This window comes from Megascapheus bottae, chromosome 29 (assembly GCF_031878675.1).
Source record: "Megascapheus bottae isolate mThoBot1 chromosome 29, mThoBot2.hap1, whole genome shotgun sequence".
Classification (NCBI taxonomy): Eukaryota; Metazoa; Chordata; class Mammalia; order Rodentia; family Geomyidae; genus Megascapheus; species Megascapheus bottae.
The window spans coordinates 12,466,957-12,484,267 of NC_143537.1; the positions used below are offsets into that span (position 1 = coordinate 12,466,957).

Sequence of the window (17,311 nt, forward strand, 5' to 3'; positions counted from 1 at the left end):
TTGAACTCTGGGCTTGGGTGCTGTCCCCAAGCTCTTCAGTTCAAAGGTAGCTCTCATAAGCCACAGTGCCACTTCTGGTTTTCCAGTGGTTAACTGGAGATAAAAGTCTCACAGACTTTCGTGCTCAGGCTGGCTTTGAACTGTGATTGTCAGATCTCAGCCTCTTGCGGAGGTAGAATTACAGGCGTGAGCCACCACACCCGGCTTGGTACTGGAGTTTGAACTCAGGACGTCACATTCTTTTTTTATGCCATTCCTTCTTGGGCAGCATGCTGTTTCTCAGCGTGGCCCCCCTGTCATGTCAGCATTCAAACTCCAATAAATGACACCACACACACACACACACACACACACACACACACACACACGCACAAAAGCCAGAGGTAGAGCTGTGGCTCAAATGGTAGAGCGCTAGCCCAGAGCAAAATGAAAACTCAAGGACAGTGCTCAGGCCCCAAATTCAAGCCCCAGGATTGGCAAAACAAAAACAAAACCAAACAAACAAAAAGCCCCAAACAACAAACAGACAAAAAAAAAACCCTTAAAAACCAAGACGATTAAAAAAAAAATAATCCCCCAAACAAGCAAACAAAACCTCTCTTCTCTATACATCTCCCAGTCAATAGCATTCAGATACAGCAACTCAAAAAGTCAGTCGTTCTGAAACTCCATCTGTAGGATTTAATCACTGCACGCATCCAAGATGGTAGAATACCCACAGTGAGGATGTGAGCCTCAGTGGATCCCAGAAGCCCAGGGAGGTTTCCTGTGTTGCTAGCCCTTCCCCTAAGCGGCCATCTCCAGTATTCTGGTACTGACCTCGGCTGGGAAGGTAGAACCACACCCCCAGTTCTGTGTACCCCCCAGATGGCCAAGGATCCATCAAACCCACCATCAGTCACAAGGAAGTGTTCTCACCTGCAAACTATTCCAGGCGGCCTCCCCTCGGCCCCGGATGCAGGTATCCAGTCTCAACGGGGACCCCAGGGAGCTGTGCTTCATGTCAATACACAGCCCCGTGCCCACGTTGCGAATCTAGGCGAGAGGGGAGGGGCGGGACAGTGAGGACCAGTGGAGGCATGGAGTGACAGACAGCTCATGCAGGAAGTGAGGGTGGAAGTGCCCGCCCTCCCTTCACCAAGGACACTCATTCAGAGGGGAGCCCCAAATGCTTGTGGTGCTCGACTCAGGGAGTCGATGTTGGGGAGCAGAAGGGGTGTGTGTGTGTGTGTGTGTGTGTGTGTGTGTGTGTGTGTGTGCTCGCAGGCCAAAAGTTTGGCTCTCAGATCTCACAACCAGAGATTGTGATCTGACAAAGTCAGGAATCAAAGTTCATTTCTATTCCCAGGGATCCAGAGGGAAGGGATCCAGGGATCTACTAGGATGCTACTAGGAAAGGACCTAAGCCAGTGGCCCACACCTGGAGTTCTAGCTACTTGGGATCTGAGGACTACAATCAGCCCGTGAAGAAAAAAGTCCTCAAGAATCACCAGAAAGGGACTCAAGTAGCAGAGCTCTAGCTTTTGAGAAGCTCAGGGACAGTACTCAGGCCCTGAGTTCAAGCCCCAGCACCAGCATAAAAAAAACAAAACAAGGGCTGGGAGTTTGGCCTCGTGGTAGAGTGCTTACCTAGCATGCATGAAGACTGGGGTTCGATTCCTTGGTACCACATACTTAGAAAAAGCCGGAAGTGGTGCTGTGGCTCAAGTGGTAGAGCTCTAGCCTTGAGAAAAGCCCAAGGACAATGCTCAGGCCCTGAGTTCAAGCCCCAGGACTGGCAAAAAAAAAAAAAAAAGAACAAAAGGAAATATCAGAAATAGCCCAGAGGCCCTACAACTGATGAGTGGATCAAAAAAAAAATGTGGTACCTAGACACATAGGAATTTTACACAGCCAGTAGGAAGAATAATATGTCATTGCCAGGGAAATAGATGCACTGCCAATAAATCATGTTAAGCGAGGTAAGGCAAGCTCAGAGAGATAAATGGTGTATGTTTTCTCTCATATGTGGAAGGTCGATCTAAAATACACTGGGACATGTTTTAGAGACAGGTCTCTAGGTATTCATATACCACGAGACCAAAGAAACACAAAGGCACCCTGACTATGTGCATTTGATTTTATAAAGTAATATTTATCAAAAAATGAATTATGCAAGTTGTGGGTAGGGATGGGAGAGAAAACTGGGAGAAAGTACCTATTTTTTTGTGGTCATGGGACTTGAACTCAGGGTCTAGGCACTACCCCTGAGCTTTTTTGCTTAAGGTAGCACGCTCCCACATTGAACCACTTCTGGTTTTTGGGTGGTTCATTGGAAGTAAGAGTTTCACAGACTTTCCTGCTGGTCTTGAACCATGATCTTTTAGGTCTCAGTCTCCTGAGTGGCTAGGGTTACAGGCATGAGCCACCCATGCCTGGCTTCATTACCTGATTTATGAAATGGTAACTCCTCTATCACCTTTATAAAAAGAGTTAAAATCACAATGAAGACTCATTATACAATTCAGATATGCTATTAAAAAAGAGGTTTGAGTTTGTCTATACTTAGCACAAGAAATGGTAGACACACAACAACAAAATAAAATGAAAATACATCCCATGCAGGTAAGATTAAAGAAAGGAGAAAAAAGTATCCCTAGCCAGTTGCTGGTGGTTCACACCTGTAAATCCTGACTACCCAGAAGGCTTAGATTTGAGGATCGTGGTTCAAAGCCAGCCAGGCAAGGAAAGTCTGAGTGACTTTTATCTTCAATGAACCAACAATCACCAAAAAACTGGCAGTGGCGCTGTGGCTCAAGTGGTAGAGCAGGAAGTAGCTTTGAGCTGAAGAGCTCAGGGACAGTGCCCAGGCCCTGAGTTCAAACCCCATGACCGACACACACACAAAATATCCTTCTGTCTTTCCTGGTGCTCTTTCCTTGCATTTGTACGTGACATACACTACTGTGGACTACATGGCCCACGCTGGACAGTACACTCACCTCTCCCCAGGCTGCGGCCGGGGGCTCTACAGGTGGGTAGAACTTGGGCAGGTCCCAGGCGATATGGGTCATAAACCACTTGAAACTTTTGCAGTTGAGAGAACTGCGGAGCTTCTTTTGGGCTACAACGTCCCCTGCCGATAGGTGGCGGTACTCAGGCCTCCGCTGGTAGATGTATTCTGCATACTCGTCCATCCATACCTCAGCCACTCGCTTCAGGTTCTGGGTGGGGGGAGAAAAGAGTTCTGTGGGATGCCAATGAAGATCAGCGTCTCCTTGACATGCATTCCTAGGCCCGGGGTGAGAAGTCCTCTGAAGGTGACACCCAGCTGCTGCAGCTGTTACAGGCTCGTGCGGGGTGTCACCATAGCGCCACCTGCAGGGCTCTGGCAGTAATGTCCGGGCAGTACTTCTTTACAGTGGCTTTGGTCCTCTTCAGTGATGTGTGTTCAGAGGACATCCTTGGAGACTTCTGTAGCACTGGGACCTGGCTCTCTGGGCACAGGTCCCAGCCACTAGATGGCCATGTGGAAAACAGTTTGCTCTTTTGTTGTTGGTCATGGTGCTTGAACTCAGTGCCTGGGTGGGCGCTGACCCTGAGCTCTTTCGCTACACTTTGGGTTTTCTGGTGGCTAGAAGGAGCTAAGAGGCTCCAGGACTTTCTTGCCAGGCTGGCTTGGAACCTCAGTTCTTAGATCTCTGCTTCCTGAGTAGCCAGGATTACAGGTGTGAGTCACCAGTGCCTGGCTAGCTCATTCTTACGTGCAGGACAGACTGCAGCTGGGCCGGGGTGAGACGTGTTAGGGTCTCCTCTTCCCGATCTTACCCATCTTGCCCCGCTGCTGGAAGCTGTGGGCTTGAGACTGGAGGGTGGTTCTGAGGCAGAGCACCTGCCTAGCAAGCATGAATCCCTGAGTTGAAATCTCAGTACTTCCAAACCCAAACTTAAAACCATCAACTGTTCCCGGGCCCGATATAGGCTACATATCTGAGCAATTAGGGTCTAGAATTTCTTCTTTTCCCACCTGTCCATCCAACAGCTTGGCTCTTGTCTGCCTGTGAGAGGCCATACTGCATGGAACAGACATGCTGCATACGTCATCGCTCTAAGATTTTGAACTTTTGTGCACTTGACTGGACCCAAGGAATGACCTTTACACTTCAACTGCTTCCTCTTCCTCCCGTCTTCATGTCAGTCCTGGGGCTTGAACTCAGGGCCAATTTGGACTTCCTTAGCTTTTTCTCTTAAGGCTGGTGCTCTATCACTTGAGTCACACCTCTACTTCTGTGTTTTTGTTTTTTTCTGGGCCTCATAGACTTTCCTGCTCAGGCTGCCTTTGAACCATGATTTTCCTAGCTCAGCCTCCTGTGTAGCTAGTATTATAGGTGAAGTTTTACAAATTAGTATCTGCTTCGACAGCTAGCTATTTCCCAGGGCTTTCGTCTACCTGTCAATACACAGGACAGGTGGTGTGTTTTTATGGGGGGGAGAAGAGGTAGCATTTTATGAGATCTTAAAGGGAAAAGCATGCTTCAGCGTCTCTCCTGCTTAGGGGTTGGTGTCCCCAGACCCCGTGTAGCAGCAAGAGTTCTGTCATGGGGCTTGCAAAAAAGACTGGGTGCTGATTTACTGCTGGAGTCCTTACAGTTCAAATGTTCCAATTCCTGCCATGGAGGTCAGGATGTCGTTAGATACTTTTACCACTAGAGGGCAGTGTCGAACCTCCTTTCTCTCCACAGCGGCAAGTGGGCTCTGTTTCCACATGGAGGAAGCCCCTCCCCTGGGGGGAGTGGGGGGAAGGACCCACTCTCTTCCCACAACTCACATCTGGATTGTCAGTGTGAAGAGAGAGGAGGGGCAGTGATCTGGGCAGAGGAAGAGGAGGTTGACTCCAGTAAAAAAAAAAAAAAAAAAAAGGTTCCCTGGCCTTCTTAAGTTGTACATGAGACTTTTTTCAGGGGACTCCAGACCCCCCACAACTCAGGACTTCTCTTTGGGGAAGGCCTCTGCTTTGTTTTCTTTTATGATCATTTTGAGTCCCCTCCCTCCGCCAAGCTTAAGGCTTACCTTTCACACCACCCCTCAAAAAATAAATATAACAAAACCATACGTTTCCTAGCTAATGGATTTCCCCTTTCTAGCTACTGGCCAATCTAGTTCAAACAAGGAACTGAAGCAAACCATTTCAGGCTACAGAAAGCCTGTCACATCTTCTCCGAGAGAAAGTCGCCATTTATTTATTAGCTCCACTCTCTCCCTCCCAGAAACTTTTAATCACTAACTCTATCTGTATTAATATTTATCTGTATTAATAACTATCTGTATTAATATTTATCTAACACCTAACTGGATCTGCGTTAGCTTCATCCTAACTAAAATCTCCTAAGTCTGTAGAACACATCTGTAGCAAACAGACACATTAATAACGAGTCCAAGTTAACCTAAACATATGTAAATAGTAGCTTTAGTGGTAGAACATTTGCTTAGAAAGTTTGACGTTCAAGCCGGGCACAGTGGCTCATGCCTATAATCCCAGCTACTCAGGAGGCTGAGATCTGAGGATCACGGTTCAAAGCCAGCCTGGGAACTAAAGCCTGTGAGACTCATCCCCAATGAACCACTAGAAAATTGGAAGTGGCGCTGTGGTTCAAAGATGGTCCAGGGAGGGAAATCCAAGAGATGATTTTGTTTTGGTTGATCATGAGGTTTGAACTTGGCCTGGGCGCTGTCCCTGAGCTCTTTGGCTCAAGGCTAGTGCTCTGCCACTTTGAGCCACAGCGCCACTTTTGGTTTTCTGGTGGTTCACTCGAGAGAAGAGTCTCATGGGTTTTCATATGAGTCACCGGCTCCTGGCCCTTGAGACTCTTATCTCCACTGAATCACCAGAAAACTAGAAGTAGTGCTGTGGCTCAAGTGGTAGAGCATTAGCCTTGAGCTGAAGAGCTCAGGGACAGTGCCCCGGCTCTGAGTTCAAGCCCCACAATCAAAATTAAATAAATAAATATTGGCTTTCACCCCAGGAAAGGAGCATCTCTTTATTATCTAGTCAGCCTAGGGGACCTGCCAACCCTGGTTCCCTGCTCCCCTCCCATCCCACCTTACCCGGGCCAGGCTGACACCAGCAGGCACTTTGTAGGGCACATACTTCCTGTAGATATGGCCCACTCTGGAGCAGGGGATATCTTCCATTCGGCCTCCACACATCCACACCTGGAAGGAGAGAAAGGAGATAAGAAAACAAAAGTTGTGTGTGTCTCCATTTCTCCATGCCTGGGTAAGCCATCACGGTTCAGTATTTCTCAGAGAGAACTCAGGGGCCTAGGCACTGTCTTTGAGCCCCTCCCCGCCTTTTTTTTTTTTTTTGCATAAGGGCATAAGCTCTACTTGTGCTATTCTGGAAGTTCACTGGAGATAAGAATCTCATGGACTTACCAGCCTGGGCTAACTTCCATCTGTGATCCTCAGATCTCAGCCTCTTGAAAAAGCTGGGATTACAAGAGTGTGGCACCCCTAGACTTTAAGTTTTACACAGGTGCACACGAGGGCTTTTCCCAATTAGCAGGTGAGAGACAGACAGACAGACAGACAGACAGACAGACAGACAGAGTGTGTTTCATGTACTTTTATTCTAGTGCCAGTACTGGACTTGAACTCAAGGTCTGGATGCTGTCCTTTAGCTATTTCACTCAAGGCTCTAGTGGTTCTACCACTTCAGCCACATAACCATCCACTTGCAGTTTTTCGGTGGTCAACTGGACGTAAGAGCCTCATAGACTTAACTGTTCAAGTTGGCCTTGAACTGCGATCCTCAGATCTCAGCCTTCTAAATAGCTAGGGGGCTTGGCACCCAGCTTAGCATCTGGGAATTCTTTTTTAGATTGTTCTTGTAGTCTCCCGATCTTGTGGAGGAAGGGCAGAATATTCCCCATGAAAGACATCTAACACCCTAATTCTGTGCGAAATATTAGTTGGGAAGGCGGGATGAGAGTTCAGGATATAATGGGGGTGGTTTTCTGCCTCAGGCTGCAAGCTCTTTGGTGCTGCTGTCTGAATCTCCAGCCTGGATGTACTGTGTCCTGGGTTTCCCAAGAGAGACACGATGCATGGGGTTGCAATTAATAAAAGCGCTGCTTGAAGAAAAAGCAATTATGTTCTGATCTTGGGGTGGGGGGGGAAGGAGGAAGTCAATAGAACAGAACATTGGTCTCCAGATAATGGGATCCTTTTGGTAGATTAATGTCAAGGCCAAGCCAAGAAGTTTATTTTCAAAGCAGGAGAAATTGATCAGGCGCCAGCATCCCATAACAATAATTCTTCCCTTTATATAGAATGGCAGATTCGGAATGGATGTCTTTGGTCTGCAGAGCTTGACCAGGCCGTGCCTGGCTTACCCTTCTGCCTTTCCTGAAGGAAGAGCCATTCTTAGTGGGTGTGGCGGGGGTGGGGTGCAGGGGGGGGGGAGATACACAGCCCTGCTCTATTTTTGAATGCTTTCTGGACAGCTGTGTATTAAGCTTACCAAGCTGCATCTCCACCGCTGACCGGCAGGGGGAGCCTTTGTACAGCTAGGATTCTTTCCCTTTCCCTTTCCTTTCCTTTCCTTCTTTTTGCCATTCCTGGGGCTTAAACTCCGGGCACTGTTTTTTTTAGCTCTTCAGCTCAAGGCTGGGAGTCTCAGCACCACTTCCGGTTTTCCGGAGGTTCACTGGAGTAAAGAGTCTCATGGACTTTCCTGCCCAGGCTGGCTTTGAACCTGGATCCTCAGAGTCCTGAATAGCTCAGGGTGAACCAGGGATGCCCAGTTCAGGACCCCATCATATTAAGAGATGAGAATACAGGCTCCATTTTTTTTTCAGGCCTTCTCCCTGTGGTATCTGGGTATCTAGTGCCAACCTTTAACTCCATGTACCTCCTTGGTTATGCCTTTGCAGCCCCCTTACCAGGCACACAGCCGTCAGCCCTGTTAAATCACCATAAGCTCTTAACCTTGCCCTGCCAGCTTGAATCTTGGTTTCCTACTGGGTTCCATCAGAGGAGACTTCTAACGCCATGCCACGAACAAGCAGAAATCGCACGGTATAAAGCCTGTTCTCTGTTCACTCTCTGCTAGGAGATGGCTGCCTGGAGATGCTGGATATCCAACCGTGGAACCCCCTGTGGAGTTTAACACTAATTAGCTGGGCTTGGAAAACAATGTGATGAGAATTACTAGCAGTCACTTTGCATCCATAATGTGCTTAGAAGCTCCAGTCCAGGCTGGAGAGATGCAGGGCTCTGTAGTGAGTACTGAGTTCGAATCCAACGTTGGTGCTTAAGAAAAACAAATATTTTTGCCAGGCATAGTGGCTCACGCCTATAATCCTAGCTACTCAGGAGGCTGAGATCTGAGGATCAAGGTTCAAAGCCAGCCTGGGCACAAAAGTACCTGAAACTCTTATCTCCAATTAACCTTTAGAAAATAGGGAGTGGGGCTTGGCTCATGGGTAGGGCAGTAGCCTTGAGCTGAAGAGCTAGGGGCCAATGCCCAGGGCCAGTTCAAGCCCCATGACCCACAAAAATATATAATATAAAAAATAAATTATATATATATGTATATATATATATATATTGGGGGGGCGAGGGAGAGAGGATGCCAGGCTTGGGACCTGGGCCCTGTCCCTGAGCTTTTATTTTACTCAAGGCTGGTATTCTACCACTTGAGCCACATAGCTCCACTTGGGGCTTTTTGGCAGTTCATTGAAGATAAAAATCTCATGGACTTTTGTACCTGGGCTGACTTTGAACTGGGATCCTCAGATGTCAGCCTCCTGGAAAAGCTAGGATTGCAGGCAGGAACAACTAGCACCCAGCCTTAACAACAACAGTATCAGCATCAACAACAACTATATATATATATATATATATATTTTTTTTTTAAACTCAATCTAAAAACCTGCTTCTCTACCTGCTGAGTGGGCAAAGAGCATATGCACATCTAGCTCTTTCAGATGAGGTGAGGGTGGACCAAGGTTAAGCTAAGTATGGAAGACATTCTGGACCAGTCACCATTTACCAGATATCCTAGCAAGCTCTTGCTTCGTTCCAGTGGCTCACGCCTATAACCCTCAGTTTCTCAGGAAGCTGAGATCTGAGGATCCCAGTTCAAAGCTAGTCTGAGCAGGTCAGTCTATGAGCCTCTTCCCAGCAATGAACCAGCAAAAAAAAAAAAAAAGCCCAAATGGAGCTGTGACTCAAGTGACAGAGCATGATTCTACAGGGAAAAAGCTAATGGACAGTGCCCAGGTTCTGAGTTCAAGATCTAGGACTGGTGAGTGCCATGTGTGCACCGGAAGTAGAAAAAATAAGTTCTTTTTTTTTGGTGCTGGTTGTGGGGCTTGAACTTGAGGCCTCTCTTTCTCCTTTAGTAGTCTCCTACCTTCTCCGCTACCATGTTGGCACATGAGGAGGTTGAGAAGCAGCCCCTGGGGGCACAGGCATTCTTCCCACAAGCAGTAGCTGAGTACAAGCCACACGTGCCCTGGTTAGGAGCCAGCTCTGTGGGGAAGAGACAGATCAGAAGCCAGGTGCCAAGGGGCAGACCTAGGGAGACAGACAAACCCATTGGACACCTGCCAATCAGTCTATTTCTTCTACCCTCTCCATCCAAGCCAGAGGCCTTTCTGAATATGACCACCTATAAGGCTGGCACTCTACCGTGTGAACCATACCTTTACTTCCGGCTTTTTGGTAGTTCACAGGAGATTAAGAGTCTCACAGAGTTCCTTGCCTAGGCTGGCTTCGAACTGTGATCCTCAGATCCCAGCCTGTTGAACAGCTAGGATTACAGGCATGAGTTAGTGGTCAGTTAGTGAGGGGTGAGTTAAGTGGTTGGTTCAGTTAATGGTGAGATCACTTTTTTTTTGAATGCCAGTCCTGGGGCTTGAACTTAGGGCCTGGGCACTGTCCTTGAGCTTTTTTCTCAAGGCTTGCGTTCTACCACTTGAGCCACAGCACCACTTCCTGTCTTTTCTGTGTATATGCTTCTGGGAAATCTGAATCCAGGGCTTCAGGCAAACACTCTTCCACTCGTTTGATCCTCCTAGCTCAAGACCATTTCTCCTTTACATCCTAGGCAAGCACGAGAATTTCCATGCAGGCTTGACACACAGATTCCTGGGCCCACCATGCTCATTCTCCTGGGAATGGTAGGGTTGTGCTGTTTGGGAATCTGCATGGCAGTGTACTTCCCCTCTCCAGTAATGGTGGCTGGCATCTTACAGTCTGTTTCCTGACAGCCCTGCCAGGCTGGAATTATTAAGTGCTCCTTTGGAGATGAGTAAATAAAAAAGGTTCAGCAGAAAGGGCGAGTGAGCCAAAGGTCTTCTAGTGTTTGGTTTAGATCTGGGCCCAGGGGCCAAGATCTTTAGCCTGTCTTGTCGGCTTTGAAGCTCTTTCCTCTGTCTTTCTGCTACCACAATCCAACCACAATCATTCTAGTGTTACAATCACAGTCAAACCTTATTTTTCATCTTCTAGGCTCAGAGCTGAGCCTTTGATATATTGTGGAGAAATATGTGTACACATACGCATGCACATAGATACAACTGTGTTAGGAAGGATAGTTGAATTCCCATTTTAGCGGTGAACAAGCCCAGAGAGGTTAAGCTACTTTCCTAAGGCCACACAGCAATCAGCTGATGGAGTTCTCCCTAGAACCCCAGCAGGCTCCCTTGTCAGTAGTATGTCTTGTTCTTCTGTTTCTTTTCCAAACATGAGGCTACCATTTGCCCAATGGGTCTTTCATTTCTTCTACATGCGTGAAGAGGGAGGGGCCAGGGGAAGGAGGATGCCAGCTCTGGGCAGTGATGCTGCAGCTGGGTTGGGACACAGAGTCCTGGAATGGGCACTGGCTAAGGATGGGGAAGGAGACTGCTCGCAGGTGCCACGGGCTGTCCTTTTCCAGCAACAACCTGCACATCTGGAAGTTCAAGCTGGCACTCTGCCGTTTGCTTAGGTGGCACTGGCATATCTCAGCAACATCTCACTTTTCTGTGGTGTCTCTGCCTTTCTCTGCCCCCACCCCCTGCTCAGTTGTCAGTACAGGAGTTTGAACTCAGGGTCTGGCCATTAGCTATTTCACTCAAGGCTGGTGCTCTACCACTGGAGCCACAGCTCCACTTCCAGCTTTTTGGAAGTTAACTGGAAATAAGACTTCCTTCTCCCCCAGGCTGGCTTTGAACTATCACCTTTCCAAATACCACCCTCCTGAGTAGCCAGAATTATCGGCATGAGCCACTAGGGCCTGGATACTTGCCTTACTTATTTATTTGCCAGTCCTGGGGCTTGAACTGAGGGCCTGGGCACTGTCCTTGGACACTTTTTGCTCAAGGCCACAGTGCCACTTCTGGCTTTTTCTGTGTATGTGGTACCGAGGAGTCAAACCCAGGGCTAGGAAAGCACTCTACCACTAGGCCACACTCCTGACCCCTTGTTCTATATATCCTATTTCACTCAATCTCTTGACAGCACTGTGACTTGGAGGGGGGGAGAGGGAGGGGGTTGGGTGGGAGGAAGTCTTGAGGCTTCAAGTCATGGCTATCCCTGAGTTTCTTTTTTTGCATATTGAACTTTATTTACATCCCGGCTGTCTAGGAACGGACTAGCCTTTTCCCATATAGCTCTAAGGGTTCCTGTATCTTTTCAGATACCCCGAGGTCTCTCTGGGAACTATGCCCAGGAGCCATCTCCTCCTGAAACCTCCTACAGCTTCCTCTCTCTCCTTGCCCCTGTAGGCTGGCCCTATGGGTTGTCTATACCTTTTCTTATCCACTTAAAACCATAGCAGTGCCCTTGAACTCTAGAATAGATCAATATACCACTGGGATCTTTCTTTTTCTGGTGGGTCAATGGAGATAAGAGTCTTAGGGACTTTCTTGCCCTGGTTGGCTTTGAACCACAATCCTCAGGTCTCAGCCTCCAGAGTAGCCAGGATTACAGGCATGAGCCACTGGCACCCGACTGTGGGAGATTCTTTACTGGCATCCTGGCTGGGAAAAAGAAAAATCTCATCCTAGAATTGTGCAAATGGCTCAAGCAATGTATTAGAATACATGTGGAAGCCAGGTGTGGATGGCTTACACGGGATCATCCTAGCTACTCAGGATTCTGAGACCCGAGGATCGCAGTTCGAAGCCGGCTCAGATAGGAAAGTCTGTGAGACTCTTATCTCTCATGAATCACCAAAAAAAAAAAAATGGTGGAAGTGGAGCAGTGGCTCAAGTGACAGATAATCTTGAGCAAAAAAGCTCCGAAGACAGTGCTCAGGTGTTGAGTTCAAGCACCACCAGCAAAGAACAACAAAAACTTGAAAGAAGATCTCATTACATGTATGGACATATATAATATACACATACATATGCATACATATACATTATTTTTTTTACTAAATATCGGAAAACTTAATTTTGGAGGTATCTAACGTGTGTATGTGTGTGTGTGTGTGTGTGTGTGTGTGTGTGTGTGTGTGTGTGTGCGCGGATGTACCAGTACCTGGGTTTGAACTTAAGTGCCTAGGCACTGTCCCTTAGGCTTTTCAATCAGCAGTAGTGCTCTATTTGGGGGTTCATTAGAGATAAGAATCTCACAGATTTGACCTGCCTGGTGTGGCTTTAAACTATAACCCTCAGATATCAGCTTAATAGCTAGGCTTCCAGGCATTAAGTTACCAGTGCCTGGCTCATTTAACTTCTTTTATGTAGTATCCCATCATTTAAGTAATCTCTCATGTATTTTTTCTCCCCCAAGAAAAGGCCATTTGGGTCCTGCGCAGCTGACAGTGGTACTCCAATAAACAGATGATTGCTGGATCATCGCTCATCTATGCACGGCGTCTCTGGGGTAAACTTGTAGGAATGAAATTTCAGGCAAAGGATGTGCATGCTCTGAAATGGAACCGATTTTGCAAGATGGCTCTTCACACACGATATATCCATTTACATTGCCCCATGTCTTCATCCTTCTCGCTCTCATTAAGCCACAGGGTTCTGCTTGGATGCTTTCTCTGTCCTACAGATCACAGTTGAAGATATTCAAACCAGTATTCGAACCCTCTGGGACGTTGGGCACTTCTTTTCCTGCTCACCCTGACTCTGCCACTTCTAACCATACCATGTCCATCTGGGTGAGACCACAGGACAGAAGTATGTGGGGATCTGGAAGGCAGATTGATGGGATTGGGTTGGGGTCCCTACATGGATGGAAAATAAGACACAGAAATAGGTTTTGCCTTCTTCCCGAGCTCTGCTCACCTCACACCATTACCCAAAGATGGTGCCACAGGGCTAGGGAGGGAAGTAGAAAGGTGTTTTGTTTGCCAGTCCTGGGGTTTGAACTCAGGGCCTAGGAAGTGTCCTTGAGCTTTCTCAAGACTAGTGTGTTCTACCACTTGAGCCATAACACCACTTCTGACTTTTACTGTGTATGTGATACTGAGGATCTGAACTCGAGGCTTCGTGCACGCTAGGTAAGCACTCTACCACTAGGTCACACTCTTGACCTGGGTACTGTCTTTGAACACTTTTTGCTCAAGGCTAGTGCCCTGCCTCTTGAGCCACAGTACCACTTCTGGCTCCCCACCCCCCCGAATGTGGTACTGAGGAATCAAACCCAGGGCTTTGTGTTGTACATGCTAGGTGAGTACTCTACCAGTAGGCTATGCTCCGGGCCCCTGGAAATTTAAAGTTTTATCACACCAGCAGTCACATACAAGCCTGACTTAGGATCTCTCAATGTTACAATGGCACAAAAGCAACAGATAGCTGGGTCTGTAAAATCCTACCTACTCAGGAGGCTGAGATCTGAGTCAATTCAAAGCCAGCCAGGTCAGGAAAGCTGCGGGATCCTTATCCCCAATGAAGCCAGCAAAGAGCCAGAAGTGGAGATATGGCTCAAGTGGTATATTGTTAGCTTAGCATGAAAACACTACCAAGAATGTGAGGCCGTGAGTTCAAGCCCTGTTGAGTTCAAGCCCTGTATTGGCATGCACACACACACACCAATAGATTATATTCACAGAAACAATACTTTGAATTTTGTCCTGTTCCTATACTAGAACATCTGGTATTATCTGGTAGAATCCTATGCAATGCTGGGCTGGGATTTCAGGCAACCCTGAAATCTCAGGGTGAATAGGTGATAGTCTCCAGTTGTTCTGTGTGGCTAAGTTATGGTGTCTGATTGGTTAGGTTAGGTGGCTTCATGTACTTCTGGACTGACAGTGTTTTCAATTCACGGTGGGTGGCTTAGTGGTAGAATACTTGTCTAGCATACATAAAGCCCCAGGTTCGATTCTTTGCTACCACGTACACAGAGAAAAGCTGGAGTGGTGCTGTGGCTCAAGCGGTAGAGCACTAACCTTGAGAAAGCTCAAGGACGGTGCCCAGGCCCCGAGTTCAAACCCTAGGGACTAGCAAAACAAAAATACAAACAACAAACAGAGGCAGATAGTTGGGTCGTGTTGACACAGGGACTCAAAGCCATGTTTGGAAAGTGGGGACGGTGAAGGTGAGGTACCATGTTGGGATGGTCGCCAAGCAATGCGTTAAGGCTGACAGCTGACCCGCTTAGGTAAAAGCTGAGACCAGAAGGGTGATGGGGATTAGCGTGACTAAGGAAAGGTGTTTCAGAGACAGCGAATCATGGCAGGCTTTTAAAAATGGCGTGGCCCATGTGGGTGGGATTGTCCATAGCCCTTCGGGGCTGGTTGAGGTGCATGTCTGTGGTTTGCCCTTCTACTTGGGACTTCACATAGGGGCAGAAGCCCCCACCCTCCCTCCTAAGCCCCCTCCCCTCAGATGTGCATGGCTGTGGCTGGCTAGTTAGAATGTGGCTTAATGATGGATCAGCACGCTAAGGAGACTCAATCTGGAATCTTCCACAGAGTGCTGGGAAATAGAGACCCTTTCCACAGAGAGTCTATAGTCACAAAGCTCCCCCGACAGGGAAGCCAAATGGAGGACTGAGTGACTGAGAACAGATGAGAAGCTAGTCCCGGGATCCTGACAATAGCAACTTACTCTGTAGATCTGGCTTTTTGCATCAATCTGATTGACTTGGTTTGGGTTATCTGTGATAGAGAGTTCATAGTGGGGGGAGGAAAAGAGGGGTGAGAGAGAGAAGCAGGAACAGCTCAGGAAAGGACTGGGTGCTGGGCTCTGAAGTCCAAGATTTATTTAACCACTGACTCTAACTTCCAGGCAGAACAAAAGCTGTGATGGGAGTTAAAAAAAAAAAAGCTAATCACCCTGACAGTAAAATACAATTGAAAAAAAATCCATTTACTCTATTACAAAATTTTTGAACTTCTTTTTCTGAGAGTTTTTCCCTATCAGGATAAACACATGGTCAGAAACCAAAGCCCAAAGAATGAATCCATTAGTCCTGATGGCACGTATCAATTTCTCTTAATTTCCGAGCATCCACTTGTGCCTTTCAGACGAGTGTCTTCTTGGTCGCAAAGAAGAATGGAGTTGGGAGCTGGTGGCTCACGCCTGTAATCTTTTTTTTTTCTTGCCAGTCTTAGGGCTTGAGCTCAGGGCCTGAGCACTGTCCTTGGGCTTTCTCAAGGTTAGAGCTCTACCACTTGAGCCACAGCACCCCCCATTTCTGGCTTTTTTTCTATGTATGTGGTACCAAGGAATCGAACCCCGGTCTTCCTGCATGCTAGGCAAGCACTCTACCACTAGGCTAGCTGAACTCCTGGCCTATCAGGCCTATAATCTTAAGCTACTCAGGAAAGCTGAGGACTGCAGTTCAAAGGCAGAAAGTCTTTAGCACTGTGGTTCAAGTGGTAGCGTGCTAGCCTAGAGCAAAAAAGCCCAGGGATAGCACCCATACCCTGAGTTTAAGTCCCAGTGCTGAGGAGGGTAGGAGAGAAGAAGGAAACAAGGGAGGGAAGGAAAGAGGGAAGGAAGGAAGGAAGGAAGGAAGGAAGGAAGGAAGGAAGGAAGGAAGGAAGGAAGGCAGGAAGGCAGGCAGGCAGGCAGGCAGGCAGGCAGGCAGGCAGGCAGACTGGCTAACAGATTTAGAGAGAAATGAGTCCTTGGGAGATACCAGCCTCTGGCTGTGGCAAACATTCCATGTGAGAAAGGAGCCACAGGCAGATGGCTAGGTCTGCTATAGCCCTTTAGCCACGGACAGACTTTCCCTGGGGTGGGACACAAGTGTACTGGCAGATGGGCTGTGGCTGGCTCTGGAGCATGGGTTCTCAAAGCCAGGGGATAGGGAGCCAAGGAATAAAAGTCTCCTTTCCAGAACTCGAAGGCTGCCTCATTATATCTCCTTGTTTCCCCTGGAGAGTGACAGACATAATTGGATCAAAATGGAAACATGAGCCAGCCACCTTCTCTCTCCTGGATGAGAGACTTCCAATACGGCTTCATTACCAAGTCTTTTGTAAATAAGCTGTGTGGAGAGGGAAAAAGAATGTCATTTGTTCTGCTGTAATTGCCCAATGAACGACACTAGACAGGCCTTTGAAACCCACAGAACGGAATCAACTATGGGTTTAGAAATTCCTTTGTGGCTGGGCATCGGGGGCTTGCACCTATAATCTTAGCTACTGAGATCTGAGGATTGTGGTTCAAAGCCAGCCTGGCAAAGAAAGTCCATAAGGGTCTTCTCCCCAAGGAACTACAAAGAAAGAAAGAAAGAAAGAAAGAAAGAAAGAAAGAAAGAAAGAAAGAAAGAAAGAAAGAAAGAAAGAAAGAAAGAAAGAAAGACAGACAGAAGATGTATGGTTCAACGGGTAGAGTGCTAGCTTTGAGTGAAAAAACTTAAGAAAAAGCACCCAGGCCCCAAGTTCAAGCCCTGGGGCTGGCACACACACAGAGAAAATCTCTTTGTGTCTATTTTTCTCTACTTGCTGCTCTGCAGAGGAGTTTCTGACTTGTGGACTAAAGAGCTACAGAAGCTTGGAGCTGGTTCTGGCCAGTTACACAGCTGCTCCAAACATTCAGCCATGTCAAGAAAATCCGTTAGGTACTGGGGATACAGCATTGACTGGAACAGAAAATGAACCCTACCTCACTAAAATTTACACTAAGACATCACAATTCAGATGGGTCTGTTTCTGGGAAACAACCTGGAAGAATATCTCATACACACATAAAGGTCCAGAGCACAAAGTTCGAGTATGTGTGTGTGTGGGGGAGACTGCAAAGTTAACCTCTGCTGATTTCACTGTACTCCTGGAATGTACTATTTGGAAAATGAGATTTCACAGGCTAGGGCTACTAATAAATGACCTATGTACCATCCAGTGCTAAACCTGCACCCATGGCAGACGTGACTA

At 47.5% G+C, this 17,311-nt stretch overlaps 1 protein-coding gene across 2 annotated transcripts in view; it reads right to left on the reverse strand.

Annotated features, from left to right (window-relative positions):
* The window catches only part of Galnt10 (polypeptide N-acetylgalactosaminyltransferase 10), a 186,217-nt gene that overhangs the window by 3,084 nt on the left and 165,822 nt on the right, over nt 1-17,311 (reverse strand). The window contains exons 8-10 of one of the 2 annotated variants that reach the window (XM_090321146.1): nt 6,085-6,192; nt 2,982-3,203; nt 919-1,035 (exon numbers count right to left, since the gene is read on the reverse strand). In XM_090321146.1, the coding sequence (XP_090177272.1) occupies nt 919-1,035; nt 2,982-3,203; nt 6,085-6,192 (447 nt within the window). The remainder of the gene's footprint in view (nt 1-918; nt 1,036-2,981; nt 3,204-6,084; nt 6,193-17,311) is intronic. The other variant, XM_090321147.1, reaches the window with a different exon arrangement.